The following is a 17,167-nucleotide window of genomic DNA, read 5'->3' as shown; positions in this document are numbered from 1 at the left end:
TCTCAGCTAGTGTATGCATTAGAATTATTTGCATAGACTTGTCAGAATACACAAGCTTGGGCCTCCTCCTAAATCTTCATGACCTGAGAGCACAGCCCAAGCAGATATATTTTGAGAAGCTCTGCAGGTAACCCCAGTACCTGCCCCAGGTTGAGAACCATTGACATGGATGAAGAGAATCAAATGTGACTTGGGGGAAGATAAGGGTGATGGAGAGGCACTCTAATGATTGGTTTCTTCATTGTTTTGTTTCATTTTGGGTTTTTTGGGCTACCAGGCCAAAAAGCACGTCACACAATGTTGGAAGACTAGTGCTAGTTTCTTAGGAAATCTAGTTATGGAAAACAAGTTTTCAGATGACGACATTACCGTAATATATTTCTAATTAAAAGGCATGTCAAAGGAGAATGTAGTCTGGGACTTTGTAGTGGTTTATAAAATAAGCTGAAACCATTCTCAGTTATAATTATATTAATTAATTAGAATAGTGTTCTCTCTTTGTACTTGCAACCAGTTCCTAATCCCAGGATAGGCTTTACTTTGGAAGTATCTTTGTAAATTACTTGTTTGAAATGTGAATTATACTTTATCATAGAAATAGAGTTATTGACAGTGGTACAGTGTTCGTATTTTCTAAACCAACATATTGTCTAGAAAAGGATTGAGGCACATAAGTATGTATAGTTATAGAACTTTTTGATGATTTATGGGCACAACAGATGAGAAAATTGGCATTTTCCTGGAAAATCCAGCCTCTGGTCGCTGGAACATGGTGGTTGGGTGCCTAGGCCTGTAACAAACAACTCACAAAGCCAGGTACTAGCTGAGCTATAGAAACAAGCTGCTCTGTATGGCAAGTGGTATTTCTATTGGAAAACTGAAGACCCATTAGGCATACTTTATTAGATTATCTTTTTTTCTTTTCTTTTTGGTACCAAGCCTATTCTCAGAAACATATTTCTTTTTCCTCTGCCAAAGTCTTAAAAATCAAACTTTTTTCTACTTACTACTGAATTTTCCTCCCAATTAGGGTCTTTCTCATACCTACTGAAAAATGAAATACAGCCTCACAGTTTCCATACCCTCTCCACCCCACCCTACTCCATCCCACCATCAAAAGTGAAAGTAAAATAACCCTAAAGTGAGCTGAGAACCTGTTTTGGGTCTCCTTAAGGGATTTAATTGTTAGAACTAAGAATAATAAAAATTATTCTCGGGGTGTTCTATACTGTAAGTAGTGGGAGGCCCCGATCTTTCCACTTTTGGTCCCATTTTATAGTCACATCTTCCTCTTTGTTCCCAAAGGCCTGCCAGGGAGCTCTAAATCCCATTCTTCTTCTCTTCCCTGGCTGGTCCTTTTCCTCTTTCCAAAGGTGACGCCTCCTTCAAGCAACCTCCCCTTAACCCTCAGTCTCCCCTCTTTCCCCAGCAGACCCCATAAGAAAAAAGAAAAGACTGTGTTGGTGCCAAGTCTCTGGTTGTACAGAGGAATGAAGTAAGATTTGTCCATATTTCAGAGAAAAAGTAGATTTATTATATATTCTTCCTTTATCGTCCATCATTTAAAAAAAGTGAGAAGTCTGGAGAGAACAGGACAGGGCTTTCAGCTGGAGGTTAGATGAAGACATGGACTAGAGATGGGCCTGCTGCCCAGGTAACAAGTAATAAAAAGCCCTTTAGGTAGAAGCTAATATCCCCCTTTGTTGGATATTAGGCTTAGAATTGAAAGAGTTTGTGGGATTGATGTAATAGATCAGATTTAACAGGGATAAAGATTAGGATTAAAAAGTTAGACCATATAATGGAGGAGTTTGGACATAGTAATATAGCCTTATTAAAAAGCAGTTAGTGTGATGGTTGGCCTAATGGGAGTTATCAGTATGAAATGACTGATTTATAAAATCTAACCCAACCTTAAGTTGCATTAGTAGAAATACAGCATCTGGGGAAGGATTTACAGTTTCTGTAATGGGCACCACACTGTAGAAAGGAACAGATCAACTTCTATGAACCATGTGGAATTTAGGCCAGATTAGTCAAGAAATGTGAACCTGTGTCACCTCTGGAAAGGTTGAACATCAAGGGATGGTTAATCCCCAGGGCAAGGCTTCCTACCTGGGGACGGTAGGGTAACTGTCTTCAGAGATTTGAAGGGCTCAGGTGCCTGACGCTTAGCAGTTCTTTGGTAAATGACCAAATTCAGCTGCCATCTTGCAACTCTGATTAAGGGGATAGGAGCAGGAGTTGCCAGGTGTGATCTTCAGTCCAAATCTGACTCACCACCTGTTTTTGCTTTGCCCGTGAGCTAAGAATGTTTTGCACGTTTTTAAATGGTTGGGGGAAAAAAATAAAAGAACAATATTTTACAACAATGAAAATGATATGAAATTCATATTTCAGTGTCACAAATAAAGTTTTACTGGAACACAGCCACAGGCATTCATTTGTTCATTGTGTATGCCTGCTTTTGCCCTACCAGTGCATAGTTGAGTCATTAAAGCCTAAAATATTTACTCTCTGGCCAGAGAAAGTTTGCTGACCCCTGATCAAGAGTACGAAAACCCCACAAAGGAAGAGCTAAAGAGTTAGCTGGAGTGGGTTTCAAAACAGAGAAGGAGGGAATGGCCAGTAGTGTCAAATTGCAGAAAAGTCAAAGAAGAAAAGGTCCAACAAGTGTCCATTAGATTGGCAATGAAGATCACTAGTGATTTAATGAGGAGAGAAGTTTCCAGGGAGACATTAGCGCAAAAACCAGTATGCACTGAGTTCAAGGAGTGAATGGAAAGTAAAGAAATGGAGGCAGTACTTAGAGGTTACTGAAAGTTGTTCAGTGCTCATTGGCCACTCATTGTATGTCATCAGTCTTTGAGTCTTGTATTACGTTGTAACTGATTATTCTTCAAGAGATTTTCAGTCGAAAATAATGTCTTTTCTAGGGCTCATTTGTATTTGAACTACTTTTAAAAATTTTCTAGAAGATCTTATGTTTGGCACCGTCAAGGTGTTTAAAGAAAATAGTAATTTGTATTGGTCTCACCTGTTTCAGAATTTCCTTAATACTTTTTTCTGAAAAAGTAGTCTCTTATCGAAGTTTTTCATAGATAGAAGCAATTAGAAGTTCAAACTGTAAGATGAGAATGGTGCAAGATAAAGGCAATGGGGCAGACAAAAGGTAAATAAATGGTTTGGAGAGCAAATGAATGAAACTTAGAAAATAGGATACCCGGTATTTTTCACAATGTCTATTTCTCTTTGATACAGAGATCTTTTTAAGCCACAAGCTTCTCCCCCAGCCCCGGAAAATAAAAAACTATGCCCTTATGTTGAGCAGCTCATTTAGAGATTTTCGCACTAAAGTTTACAAACCATTAAGATTGAGAAGAGGTAAGAGAGGGCCTGAACGGGAATGTGTCCAGACTGAATCAGAGTTTCCCCCTCTTGTGTTATCGTCAGTGCTCTGAAGCACGACGCGGTATACATGCGGACCCTCACGTCCTAAGATTGGCCTCTGGGAAGCAGGTTGGATTGGGCCTCCTGCCTAATAGCTGCATTGCCCTCCAGTCAGTGTCTAGGGATCTCACTGACCTTTAAATGCTTAAAATTCTTGAATTCACAGAATGGTATAATACAAAAAAATAGAATAAGAACTCATTCGTTCCTGAAGCACAGTTTGCTGCTAACATGCACCGCAGGCCTTTTCTGATTGTGCCCTGGAGTTTTGAACGACTCATCTCCCGATGGAGCGCCATCTTGGAAGGAACGTGGTCAAGACGTGGTCCCATTTTATAGCTTTATTATTTATGATCTGTTCTGCCTCTGATGCGATGTTGGGAGAATGCCCTGAGAAGCTTGTGCAGGGCATCTTGCACAATATCTAATACCTACCAGATTTCTTCGGTTGTGCTGTCAGTGTTGTAGTTAGTCAGACTGGTGTTCAGACCTCAGTCCAGTGGGCTGCTCTTACTACATCGTATTCTATTTTAGGGAAATGAGTCAAGGCATGTAATAGACCTGGTTAACTTTAAGTGAAGACTCTAGCCCTTTTATAGAAGAGCAGCCTCTCAGGAATATAGCTGTTTTCATCCTAAAAACCAGTTGGGAAGAGTCCCCTCAGCCTTTGCCAGTTTCATGTTTATTCTCATGATCAGAGGGAAGGGGATGAGGAATGCTATGTGCTATCGAATCCTGCAGGCAGAGATAGAAAATTATTCATTAAGTAAGTCATCTTTATTCATCCATTTATCATTTGGCTATTATAAGTCATGCAGAGGTTACTGTATTAAAAATATTAGACGATGACCAGTTTATTTTCGTAAGTCATGTATTTATTCTGCTTGTCAGATTATGGATCCCCAGACCTCCGCTGTGTACCAGGAGGCCCAGTACTGCCTCCTGGTGGGCTAAGGTTAGATCCAAGGTTGCCTTGAAGTTACTCCAGGCACCTCTTCTTTTTTCCTGTTACTCAGAATACTCGCCAATTAGTATTGGTCCAGTGGGTATAGATTGGGCCCCCTGATTTCTGATGATGTATCTCTCTTATCATAAAGGAGCCATCACTTTCCACCTCCACCCTACCATGAGCAACATGCTGGCCCAGCATCATTTCAGCAGTCAGAGCGGTATTGCCACCAGAGCTGGCCCTAACGTACTCTGGATGTCAGGGATTTTGGCCTCAGAATCATCCGAATTATCAGGCTCAATGATTGTTTCTGTAGTACTGCCAGCCTCTGTTTGCCAGGTAAATTTTCTCGGAAAGGGCGGCAGGCTTTTGGTAAGATGAGGCATGGGAGGTGCAGGTCCAGAGAACAGTCTCTGTAGGGTTGAGCTAGGGGGTCCTTGCCGGTTGTCATGCATGTCCCCACACTTCCTGTTTGCCATTGTAAAAATAAGCAAAAACATTAAATTATTTAAAGTCAATAGGAAATATCTACATTTAGGAAGTATCTACATTTTGAAATTTTTATTTTAAATAAAGAGTTTGGGGGAAAAACACAAGGTACACTTAAAGCTTTTTTGGACAAAAGCAAAAAGATTTATAATGTTTCTAATATTTACACACAGTGCCAAGCAAGAGTCTTTGAGTTCAAGTGGCTATCGAAACCAACAAGTTGATTTTGTGATTTTCTAGAATAAGGTTCCCTATAAGGGTCTACTCTGTGCCAGGCCTTAAGAAAAAAGGATGAAAGATGTGCCTCAGCCTTTGTGGGACTTGTGGCTTAGTAAGGGAGAGGGACCTGTAAAAGGAAAATTTCAATATAATAGGGTAAATTTAGTGGTAAAGAAAAATGGGCAGTGTGTTCCAGGAGCATAAACGATGGGTGCTTAGTCTCCCTGGTCCAGGGCCTTCAGGAAAAGTTTGTCAGAGGTCGGTCTTTAAGAATGGGTGAGGGGAGAGAGCTTTGAACCTTTACTAAGGACTTTGCCTGAGGACCATATGTACCCCTAGACCTGCTAGGCAGCCCTTCAGGGAATTCCCCTATTGATTTAGGGAGTGAATAGGGAGGGATTGCTTCCCTCTCCCCCTTAGTCGATGGAATGTAATTACCATCTTTGAATCCTTGTCACCATCACTTTCCACCTCCACCCTACCTTCAGTAAACTGAAGATGCTGGGCAATTTGGAAAGATCATGTCCATCAAGAATGGGATGAAAGAAGGGTTGCCTTATTGCAATTGGTCCCATGTAAGCTTTCTTAAAAATAATCTTTAGAAAAATGTATTCGATTTCACAGGTGGTTTTCCAATCTCTTTCAGTGCCCGAAGTGACGAAACCAAGTTTAAGCCAACCAACGGCCGCCAGCCCAATTGGCAGCTCTCCATCGCCACCAGTCAATGGTGGCAACAATGCCAAAAGGGTGGCAGTGCCGAACGGACAACCGCCAAGCGCCGCCCGCTACATGCCTCGGGAGGTGCCGCCGCGATTCCGTTGCCAGCAGGACCACAAAGTGTTACTGAAACGTGGGCAGCCCCCTCCACCGTCCTGCATGCTCCTCGGAGGTGGGGCAGGGCCTCCTCCCTCCACAGCACCCGGAGCAAACCCAAACAACGCACAAGTGACAGGAACACTGCTGCAGAGTGAGAGTGGGACTGCACCAGGTGAGGAATTGGCGTCAGGGACTTGACTTCATGGCAGCTTCAGAGAGCGGGAACACGTCTTTTGTATTGCCTGGTGTAAAGTCCACAAAAACCATTAATTATATAGGCTGTTGGTGTTATTCGAAAGATGGCTGAAGATCCCAGTATGGAATGTGTATCAGCATTTCTCTTCTGAAACTCGGTTTTAGTTTCCATTGAGAGTGTGCTCTGGGCATGAGAGGCTGATGTAGCTGCTCTTTGCCATCCCTCTTTGGAGCCTTTTTTTCCTTCTCAGACAAGAGCATTAGAGATTCAAGCCTCCATGGTTCAGCTGTCACCACAGTGTGTGCTCTGAGTATGATTGGAAGTGGGGCTAGTGCCGGGGCATGTTACAAATCTCAAATACTTGTGTTTGTGCTCCCGGAACACTAGGCATGTAGAGAGGATGGTCTTTTAGATTGCTATATAGGATACCATTCTATAGTCTTTTATTAGATTCTTTAAATCACTTAGGTGGGGGGGCCTGGATTTTAAGCGTTATTGAAAAACTATAAATAGATACAAAGATCTTTCGTTAAAAGGTTCTACTAGAAGTTTTGAGACTTTTTTCAATAGGTAATTACTAAATCAGTTAACAGCGAAGAACGTCCAAATACTTTCTAGTTCATTGAGAGATTTTACCTTATTTCTTAAAATATTTTTTTTGAGGCTATATTAAATTTTAGAGCTTGAACACCATCCAGCGTTGGCAATGACAGTGAATTTTGGTGATCGTTAATGACAGGGCTCTTTATTCTAGTCCTAAGTTTGAACACAGAATTGCCTAGAAAATTCTGTCACTCTCTGGTGTGCAGAGTAGGGGTCAAAAGAGACCTAGTATGACAGGTTTCATGCAGAGATAAGCCCCATGCATGAGGCTTCCCTCTGTGGCCCTGCTTCCTGGCCCCTTGTAACCAGATGCAAAGTGAAATATGTGAGGAGTGGTTGAGTCGAGCATTTCTGCATCGATTCTCTCCAGGCCTGGATGCAGACATGAACTCAGTGCGTGTCAGAGTCTCCTGTTTACATTCTTAAAACCAAGGAGGCCCTGAATCCAAGAATTTGAGATTCTGTTTTTTTTTTTTTTTTTTAACATGGCTCTAATATTTTTTTCAACTTCATATTGACTTAAAGCTGCTTGGTTAAACGAGCTAAAGTAAATTTAGAAGAAATTATCAGGTTAAAAATATGTCATTTTTTTCTTACCAATTGTGGTGAATTCCACCAAAATATATGTGCTGAGCCAGACTAATTCATCAGATTAAGTTCCTTGGTCATACAATCTGATTCATGCTTGTCTGCCCCTGGCGTGTAGCTGGGTGGGCATTCATCTTTCAGCAGATGCTTACTGAGCAGCAATGCACTGGCTACTGTGTGGAATTGAAACGTTAGCAAGATAGGGTCTCTGCCTAAAAGGCGCTAACAGGGAAGGGAAGACACGAACACAGTACTCGAGCACTGAGCAGAATGGCTCTGGATTATTTGGGGACGATAGCTCAATAAAAGTTTCAGAAAAAAATGGCACTAGAACTAGACCTAGTAAAAGGGGCAAAGTTCAGCGAGGAAAAAACAGTGTCGATGTGGAATGGTGCCATGTGAGAAGGCACAAGTTGTGGAATGTCAAGTAGTGTGAAATATAGACATCTACACAGGAAACAGTGGAAGATGAAATTAGAAAAGTCGCTTGGCCCCAGGTCGTGGATCATCTTGATCAGACTCCAGCCCAAAGAGTTTAGCTTTATTTTTGTGCACTAAGGAACCGTCGAAGGCTTTCCATGCAGTGGTGATATAATCGAAGGTGTCCTGAAGAGAAATTGCTCCAGCTGGGAGTGTTTAGAGTAGACTGGAGTTACAGAGCAAGTGCAGGGCGTTGTTGCATTGTCTCAAGATACAAGAAGGCCCTTCTCTGTCAATAAGAATGGCAGGGGGATAGCTTTGAGAGATGTTATGGAGTTAGACTTAGCTAATACACCAACCAGGCAAGACAAAAGAGAAGAGACAACTAAGACAGGTGTAATACAGTTTACGAAGACAGGCAGCTGGATGGAGAAGCCAGTTTGTGTGGAAATGTGCTGAGCTCTCTTAGGGGAAGTTTGAACTTGAAATGTTAGTAGATAATGCGTGAGTAGCTGCTGTGATTGATGAAACAATCTCTTTCGCAGAGTCAACCCTTGGAGGTGCTGCTGCTTCGAATTATGCAAATTCCACTTGGGGCCCGGGAGCCTCCTCCAACAACGGCGCCTCTCCCAACCCAGCTCACATCTGGGACAAGGTGATTGTAGACGAGTCTAACATGGAAGAGTGGCCTTGTATTGCCAGCAAAGACACTGAGTCTTCTTCTGAAAACACCACCGATAACAACAGTGCCTCGAACCCTGGCTCTGAAAAGAGCACTCTGCCAGGAAGCACCACTAGTAACAAAGGAAAAGGGGGCCAGTGCCAGTCTGCAAGTTCTGGGAACGAATGTAATCTTGGGGTCTGGAAATCTGACCCTAAGGCTAAATCTGTTCAATCTTCCAACTCTACTCCAGAGAGCAACAATGGACTAGGAAATTGGAGGAATGTGAGTGGTCAGGATAGAATTGGACCTGGCTCTGGCTTCAGCAACTTCAACCCAAATAGCAACCCATCTGCCTGGCCAGCGCTGGTCCAAGAAGGAAATTCTAGGAAAGGAGCATTGGAAACAGATACGAGTAATTCCAGTGCACAGGTTAGCACAGTCGGTCAGGCATCCAGGGAACAGCAGTCAAAGATGGAAAATGCGGGTGTTAATTTTGTTGTCTCTGGCAGAGAACAGGCTCAAATTCATAACACTGATGGACCAAAAAATGGAAACACTAACTCCTTGAACTTAAGTTCACCAAACCCCATGGAGAATAAGGGAATGCCCTTCGGAATGGGCTTGGGGAACGCCTCCAGGAGCACCGATGCCCCTTCACAAAGCACTGGAGATCGAAAGACTGGGAGTGTTGGATCTTGGGGTGCAGCTAGGGGGCCTTCTGGAACTGACACAGCCTCTGGACAAAGCAATTCTGGAAACAATGGGAACAATGGAAAGGATAGAGAGGACTCCTGGAAAGGAGCTTCCGTTCAGAAATCAACCGGGTCAAAAAATGACTCTTGGGACAACAATAACAGGTCTACGGGTGGGTCCTGGAACTTTGGCCCTCAGGACTCTAATGACAACAAATGGGGTGAAGGGAACAAAATGACATCTGGGGTCTCTCAGGGAGAATGGAAACAGCCGACTGGGTCTGACGAGTTGAAAATTGGAGAATGGAGTGGTCCAAACCAACCAAATTCTAGCACTGGAGCATGGGACAATCAAAAGGGCCACCCCCTCCCTGAAAACCAAGGCAATGCCCAGGCTCCCTGTTGGGGAAGATCTTCCAGCTCCACAGGAAGTGAAGTTGGAGGTCAAAGCACTGGAAGCAACCACAAAGCAGGAAGTAGTGACAGTCATAATTCTGGCCGTCGGTCGTACAGACCCACACATCCTGATTGTCAGGCTGTCTTGCAGACTCTTTTGAGCCGAACTGATTTGGACCCCAGGGTGCTCTCAAACACTGGCTGGGGCCAAACGCAAATCAAGCAGGACACAGTGTGGGATATTGAAGAGGTGCCAAGGCCCGAGGGGAAATCTGACAAAGGAACTGAGGGGTGGGAGAGCGCTGCCACACAGACCAAGAACTCAGGGGGCTGGGGAGACGCACCCAGCCAAAGCAATCAAATGAAGTCTGGATGGGGGGAGCTCTCAGCCTCTACAGAGTGGAAAGACCCCAAGAACACAGGAGGCTGGAATGACTATAAGAACAACTCTTCTAATTGGGGAGGAGGACGACCAGATGAAAAGACATCTTCCTCTTGGAATGAGAATTCCAGCAAGGATCAGGGGTGGGGAGGTGGACGCCAGCCCAATCAAGGATGGACTTCTGGAAAGAATAGTTGGGGAGAGGAAGTTGATCAAGCAAAAAATAGCAATTGGGAAAGTTCTGCAAGCAAACCTGTGTCCGGGTGGGGTGAAGGAGGGCAGAATGAAATCGGAACTTGGGGGAACGGTGGGAATGCAAGCCTAGCTTCCAAAGGCGGGTGGGAAGATTGCAAAAGATCTCCAGCATGGACTGAGACAGGCAGACAGCCCAGTTCCTGGAATAAACAGCACCAACAGCAGCAGCAGCCGCAGCAGCCACCACCACCACAACCAGAGGCTTCTGGTTCATGGGGAGGCCCACCCCCACCACCTCCAGGCAATGGACGACCTTCCAACTCCAGCTGGAGCAGCGGGCCGCAGCCAGTAACTCCTAAGGATGAGGAACCTAGTGGTTGGGAAGAGCCATCCCCACAGTCGATTAGTCGGAAGATGGACATCGATGATGGCACTTCAGCTTGGGGAGACCCTAACAGTTATAATTACAAGAATGTGAACTTGTGGGATAAGAATTCCCAAGGGGGCCCAGCACCTCGAGAACCAAACCTGCCTACCCCGATGACCAGTAAATCAGCATCAGGTAAGCAGTGGCTTTTCTCGAAGGTTTTGATGAAAGAAAAATCCTTAACCAAGGCATTTTTTTAAAAGCTGCATTTATTCAACTGAGCTTTGTTCTGGGACCCTTTCCTACATTAGCAGAAGCTCTCTCTTTATAAAATGATAGTGATAACAGATGCTGGTAGCACATTTTAATGTTCTTTCTTGGCAAAAGGAAAAGATGGCATCCCTGTGTTAGTCTCTCAAAATTATTTTTTTGTAATTGTATTGGTCTGCAGAATCCAAAAGACTTATATCTTGCTAAACAAACTATGATCCAGATTTAAAAACAAAGAATTAAAATCGTAGCAGAAATAAAACTGATTTCCATTTTGGTTCTACCCGTGGACACATCCTCTGTGCTTCTCTTTCCCCAGCGAAGGGAAGTATTCTGTGGTGTTCTTGCAGAGGCCATCAGAATGCTGTAGCAAAGCTGGAATCTGGAAGATTTCGGTCACTTCCCAGAAACATGCAATGATCACCTTTGAAAGTGGAGTACTTTGTATAAGAGATTGTTATCTTATGATAATCAGTTGTCCAGTATTAAATTTTTCTTCCCTCCTTATTCAAATAGGGAACATCATACTTGGTAAATTAAAAGTAGTGCTGGTGGTATTGCTCTCAGTTTGGCGTTGTGGGCTTGAATGCCCCATAAAGCGTGTAGTTCAGCAAACTAAGGGGATGCACTGTTCAAGGTTTTGTTTCGTTTTGTTTTTGTCGTTAAAATTAATCATAATATTCAGGCGTCTTCTCCCAAAAGTAAACCTAGTATTCGGTAAATCCAGTTATGGCCACTCAAAAATGATAACTTTTAACTAGTTTTTATTTTCCCAAAAAATATTGAGAAGAATAAGGAAGGAAGTGAAGATTGTTCGTTAATTCCTTATCTAGAATAAAACCTGCTACCAGGTGAAAAAAACTGTATTCATATAGTCAGCCCTCTGGATCTGCAGGTTCCGTATCCACAGATTCAACCACGGATCAAAAATGTATGGAAAAAACAAAAATCCAGAATTACGTTGTTGCTGACGTATGCTATGTAGTTAGATTTACGATGGTTGCTTCTGTTCTGAACTTGTACAGACTTTTTTCTTGTCATTATTCCCAAAACAATACAGTACAACAGCTATTTGCTAAGTATTTACATCGTGTTAGGTATTATAAGATGTACATAGGTTATATGCTAATACTGCAGCATTCTACAAAGGGACTAGATAGAGCATCCGTGGGTTTCGGCCCTGGAACCAGTCCCCTCTTGGATACTGAGGGCTGACTGTATGGTAAAAATCTTCAAACTATGCAGAAAAGCAAAAGGGTAATACATAAAATAATCTTACCCTCTAGGGTCTCTTTCCCCACAGGTAATCTCTTAAGATTTTCAAAATTCAAAAATTCTGTTATAGAAAAATATATCTACCCTTTAAAATTTTTACACAGAAGGGATCGTAGTGCATACACTGTTCTTCACCTTGCTTTTTTCCCTTATACTTAAAAACTTTCCATATTACCACATACCTTTTTGTCTTTTAATTGCTTTGTGTATGGTATTCTTTTTGGGGGTGACCCACTCTAACCAGTCTCTTTTTGATAGATACTTAGTTGCTTCCAAATGGTTTCTGACAGCGATTCAGTGGGCATTGCCGTACATGTGATTTCATCTACTTTTATAAGTTTACATGTGGTATAATCTCCTGGCGGTGGAATTACTGGGCCAAAAATGATAATGCCCAGTGCCCTCCATGAAGGTGGAACCCACTTATATTTCTCTAACAGAATACCGGGCCGCCTGTTGCTCCCACCTTCACTTCACTCCACTGGATAGTATGGCATTTCATTTAACAAGTCGTTCTTAGAGACACATTTCCTTTCTTTACAGTCTGGAGCAAAAGCACACCACCTGCTCCAGATAATGGCACTTCAGCTTGGGGTGAGCCAAACGAAAGCAGTCCTGGGTGGAGTGAAATGGATGACACAGGAGCCTCGACCACAGGCTGGGGGAGCGCACCTTCCAGCGCTGCAAATGCCATGAAACCCAGTAAGCGTACAGCGTTATTTTCGAGGGATTCGCCATTCATTTGGTAGTCAGACGTTTGGGGCAGGACTGTGTAGTCTTTAAACCATTGTTTCGATGAGATTCAGGACCTTGCACCTTTAATAAATGGTTAGTAGCAAATGGTGGTGACTTGGAGTGGTGTATGTTAAAATGTTTACAGTGAACTAAAAGTCCTAAGTTAATTTCGTTGATTTTATTTTAAGTTAGGTTTAGTATCTGGCCAGAATGTAAATTTTGATGTGGTGCCGGTAACTGAAATATTATTCACCAAATCTATTTTGCATTTCTACTCTTTTGTTAGTATAATTTAAGAGTTTCCTGGCTTTCAATATGGAACATGGTCTCTGTTGCCCAGTGTGACTTCATCCTTCGGTTCCTTCCTTTTCCCTTTGTCTCTCTTCTCGTCCATCCACCCACAAAGGAACATTTAAGGTTTCTTGAATCTGACAAAGATTTCTTCATTTGAGTTTTTAAACAAAGCACATCATACTTGTTTTTAATCGTTGAAAATATAAGCTATACTTGATCCAGCTGGCAATGTGTAGTCACAGTAATTTGCAAAACTTTATAAACTCATGCTTTGGAATGTCTCAGTGGATGTTCCTCAATTGAAAAATACAGTTACTAGTGCCCATTTTCACTTGTTGGTAGTTTTCCTAAAAAGCATTTCAACATCTCTTTTCTACCACATTGCAGACTTAAGGAACTGTCTTTTGATTTTTAAAAAATGATCATACTGAATGCTCAAAATTTGAACAAGAATAAAAAATTCCATTGTCAAGTTCATTGTATGATATTTAGGGCCCTTATAGTGCCACATGAAAGAATATGATCCTCGCTACATTCTAGAAATTCACTCTAGAAATTCAGTCATAATAATGTGACTGCATTTTAAAAATTACGACTCTCCTCTACTTCATAGAAATAGCTTTATAAAGACTTTGATTTTCATTGTAAAATTGGTTGAATTGTCATGGGAAATACCATCCTGTAGACTTAAAATAGATCCAAAATCCTGCTTGGAAGACATGAACCAGACCCTGGAGCAAGGAGGAGCTTCAGCAGCACTTTCCTGGTTTTTACATGTCTTCCCCAAGTTCAAAATCACCTTTCTTCCACCACAAAAAATATTTTAAAAAATATTTTCTACTCTGCAGGATCCTCTATAGTTACAGCAACAGCTATAGTTACCCTTCCTCTGGGTAATTTGAATGTGGGGCTAGGTCATCGCTGCTTACCAGTTGATGCTGGTAGTTAACCTGTGGTCTTCTCTAGACTGCAATATCTTAACTCTGGTATGGGCTCCATGACTAAAAATTAGAGTTCTGTTTTTATCTTTTCTATCAGAAGATGTTTGTTAGAAATTTAGCTCTTTTCTCTAAAAGAAGGATTACGTGGATGTCTTTGTTTTTATAAATGGGTCACTATGTTATTATTTATGCTGGGTTTTTCATTCCTGTTGCTTATCAGAGGATGGTATAAAGCCCATGCTTATGTAACAGTGAATAATCTCAAATGCAGAAGAAACAATTCTGGTTGTTATCAATGACATTTCGAACAGCAGGGAGAATAGCCCCCAAGCCCCGCCTCTTGCTGCCCAGGTGAAAGCCCTTCCTGTAAGGCTGAAATGAACCCTTTGGAGGGCCCTTCAGGTTCATTTGGGCCATGCGAAGGGATGATGCCACAGTTAGAAGAAACCAACCGACTCGTGCCCTGTATACTTGTTGCTTGCCTTCTTGGCTGTCACTGGCCTGCTCCTAGGGGATGGCAGCAGTCAGTCATTCAGGGAAGAAGCACTTTTTTGGCTCTAGACTCTTCAGATGAAGCCGTCTAAATCAAATAACTACCCCTTCCATAATGTTCCGTCATTGGTGATGCGAAGGTATAGTTGGAGATTGCTAGGCAAGAAGATGTTCTTGTGTTCTTCCATCATTTTATAGTGTTATTACCACAACACATATCTTTCAATTCCATACAGTATTTTTAGAATGAAATTAAGGATTTATCCCAATCTCCAAATTAAAGATCTCTGTTTAGAAAGGGATATTGGTGAAATAGACGATGGGTACTGACATCCTACTTCCTCAAACATTAGAGCCCTCACCTCTGATTTCTCTGTTTTCCTTCCTCCTTTTCCCATGCTCTATCCTTCAGTTTCCCCCTCCTGTCTTTTAAAAACTATTGCTTTTACATTGCTTTTGCCTAGGATCTTTCTAGTATGGCACACATGTCAGACATATAAATCTAATAAGATTCAAATTTTTATGGCTGTCTGTGAATTTTTTTCTTTCACCATAATATTGATGTTCAAAATCTAATAAAATTTTCTTTTTTCTTCCTTTTTTCATGTTTTCTCAACTTCACCCCAAATGAGGTAGATAGGTATTCTTTATCAAACCTGATTTTTGAACTGTCCATTATATAATAAAGTACACAACGTAGTTTAGGAAGGTAAACTAAGGACTACAGTAAAACATACTCATTAAGAGAAACAGATTTCTCTTAATTGAGATGTAAAATTTCTTATGAGTCGTGATATGGGTTCAATTGTGGAATTTCCATCAACTTTGTATGAGAGAAAAATTATTGAGCCAGAAGTCAGGAGGTCTTGATTTTGTGGTTTGTTAACTTACTCTGTATTCATTGAACCTTTAATGGGTTTCTATTTCCTGCTTTCTAAAGTATGAATAATACTTGCCTTGCCATATTAGATGGATTAGATAAAATTACAGTATACTAAAATGTGGTATTTACAAAGAATGATTATTGTGGTTATTGTTATATAAAACTATTGCATACAGTTGATTCATTCTTTTCTTAAAAAGATTCCAAATCTATGCAAGATGGCTGGGGGGAGAGTGACGGGCCAGTGACAGGAACTCGCCATCCCAGCTGGGAAGAGGAGGATGATGGAGGAGTCTGGAACACCGCCGGCTCTCAGGGAAGTGCTTCCTCCCACAACTCAGCAAGCTGGGGACAAGGAGGAAAGAAACAAATGAAGGTATTCCGCTTTAGAAATGTTTGAGCTTGCTTTTTCATTCTTAGAAGACAGAACTGAGAATTTTTATAATGGAAGGAGTAGAGCAGCTGGAGTCCCTGAGGTCCTAAGTAAGAGAGAAAAATATTTTCTTGGGAACAAATAACTGCTTCCTCTTTACTTCTCATTTTCCTTCACCATGACTTTGAAACCACAAACTACAGAACTGTTGCTGTGGATAAAATGGAATTTTCAAAGATAGATTATTTTACTTTTAGTTTCCATATTATAATTATTCTTTGGAAGCTTTCAAAGCATACTTTATAAATGTTTTATGCTTTTGCGTTCTAAAGCCAAGGAAGTCCTTAGAGTAAATCCCCATGAATATGTAGAAGAGAAACCCAAGTAAGATGGCTTTTCCCGTGGTGATCCGCATGGCTGGTTTCTGTCTGATTCGGGAAATTCCAATGCCCAGAACCCTTCTCCTAACAAAAGGAAGTGCCAATGTGTAACTCTGCTGCAGCAACAAGGTGACTTATGTACATCCCATACCAGACTGAGCTTTAAATGTTTCACTTCCCATATCGCAGAACAGCTCGGTTTCTCGTTGGATTTGCATAGTTTGATGAAGACTTTGGTGTTCTGTCTAGAACAACAGTCTTTGAACCTGAACCACTCTCTCAGCAGAAGCACTCTTTTTTCATCCTAGTCTTTTATTCCACAAATGGATGGAAATAAGAAATGGGCTGCCATATTCTTAATTTCAGCATGGGAGCCTTGTTGCCCTGTGAAATGCTTCACAGCTGATATTCTCCCAGGTCTCCAGATGTCATCTTAGAAGGTCTCTTCAGTTGGCTAAGGGCTGCGCCTTCATCCCCTCTGCCTATAGGATATTAATTTTGTTCAGGATATAGTAACTCTCTTTTATAGCATAAGAATACAGGTTGTTTCTATTAGACATTTTGTTTACGCAATCATTTACAGTTTTCCCTAAGGACTTTCATATTCTTAATTCCGGTCACAAAAGGAGTTATTCATCATTTTTTATGTGCTCATGTTGTCTAATATGCCGTGGCATTTTTTTGCTGTCATTGTTTACAAATTAACAATAAGACCAAATTAAAAGACAGCTGATTGAAAAGGAAGTGACCGAGTGAAAGGCACTAGCCCACTCAGATAGCCGCCAAGATTTACTTACGTAATTGAGAGTTGCATGTTAATGCTCCATGACTGATGATTGTGACCTTTCATATTGAGGATTTTTTTTTTTTTTGCGATCAGAAACAGTTAACATAAAATTTACTGTCTTAACCACTTTTAAGTGTACATTCAGTGACATTAAGTACATTACATTGTTGTGCTGCCATCACCATCTGTCCACAAAACTCTATCTTGAAAAACTGAAACTCTGTACCCATTAAACAGTGCCTATCAATTCTGTCCTCCTTCCACTGAGGCTTTATTTGACCTTGAAACATATAACTGAACTTCAGTGTACC

General features: G+C 41.6%; 1 protein-coding gene across 8 annotated transcripts in view; it reads left to right on the top strand.

Annotated features, from left to right (window-relative positions):
* The window catches only part of TNRC6B (trinucleotide repeat containing 6B), a 204,229-nt gene that overhangs the window by 150,397 nt on the left and 36,665 nt on the right, over nt 1-17,167 (top strand). For 5 of the 8 annotated variants that reach the window (XM_025050577.1, XM_006917396.3, XM_015593602.2 and 2 more), the window contains 4 exons: nt 5,754-6,095; nt 8,276-10,621; nt 12,515-12,673; nt 15,517-15,692. In XM_025050577.1, coding sequence (XP_024906345.1) covers nt 5,754-6,095; nt 8,276-10,621; nt 12,515-12,673; nt 15,517-15,692 — 3,023 coding nt within the window. Of the gene's footprint in view, nt 1-4,547; nt 4,739-5,753; nt 6,096-8,275; nt 10,622-12,514; nt 12,674-15,516; nt 15,693-17,167 lie in introns of all 8 variants that reach the window. The other 3 variants (XM_015593603.2, XM_025050579.1, XM_025050580.1) reach the window with 2 other exon arrangements.

Source organism: Pteropus alecto, unplaced genomic scaffold (assembly GCF_000325575.1).
Source record: "Pteropus alecto unplaced genomic scaffold, ASM32557v1 scaffold157, whole genome shotgun sequence".
In the NCBI taxonomy this organism is placed as follows: domain Eukaryota; kingdom Metazoa; phylum Chordata; class Mammalia; order Chiroptera; family Pteropodidae; genus Pteropus; species Pteropus alecto.
This window is presented reverse-complemented; position numbering and strand designations above follow the sequence as displayed.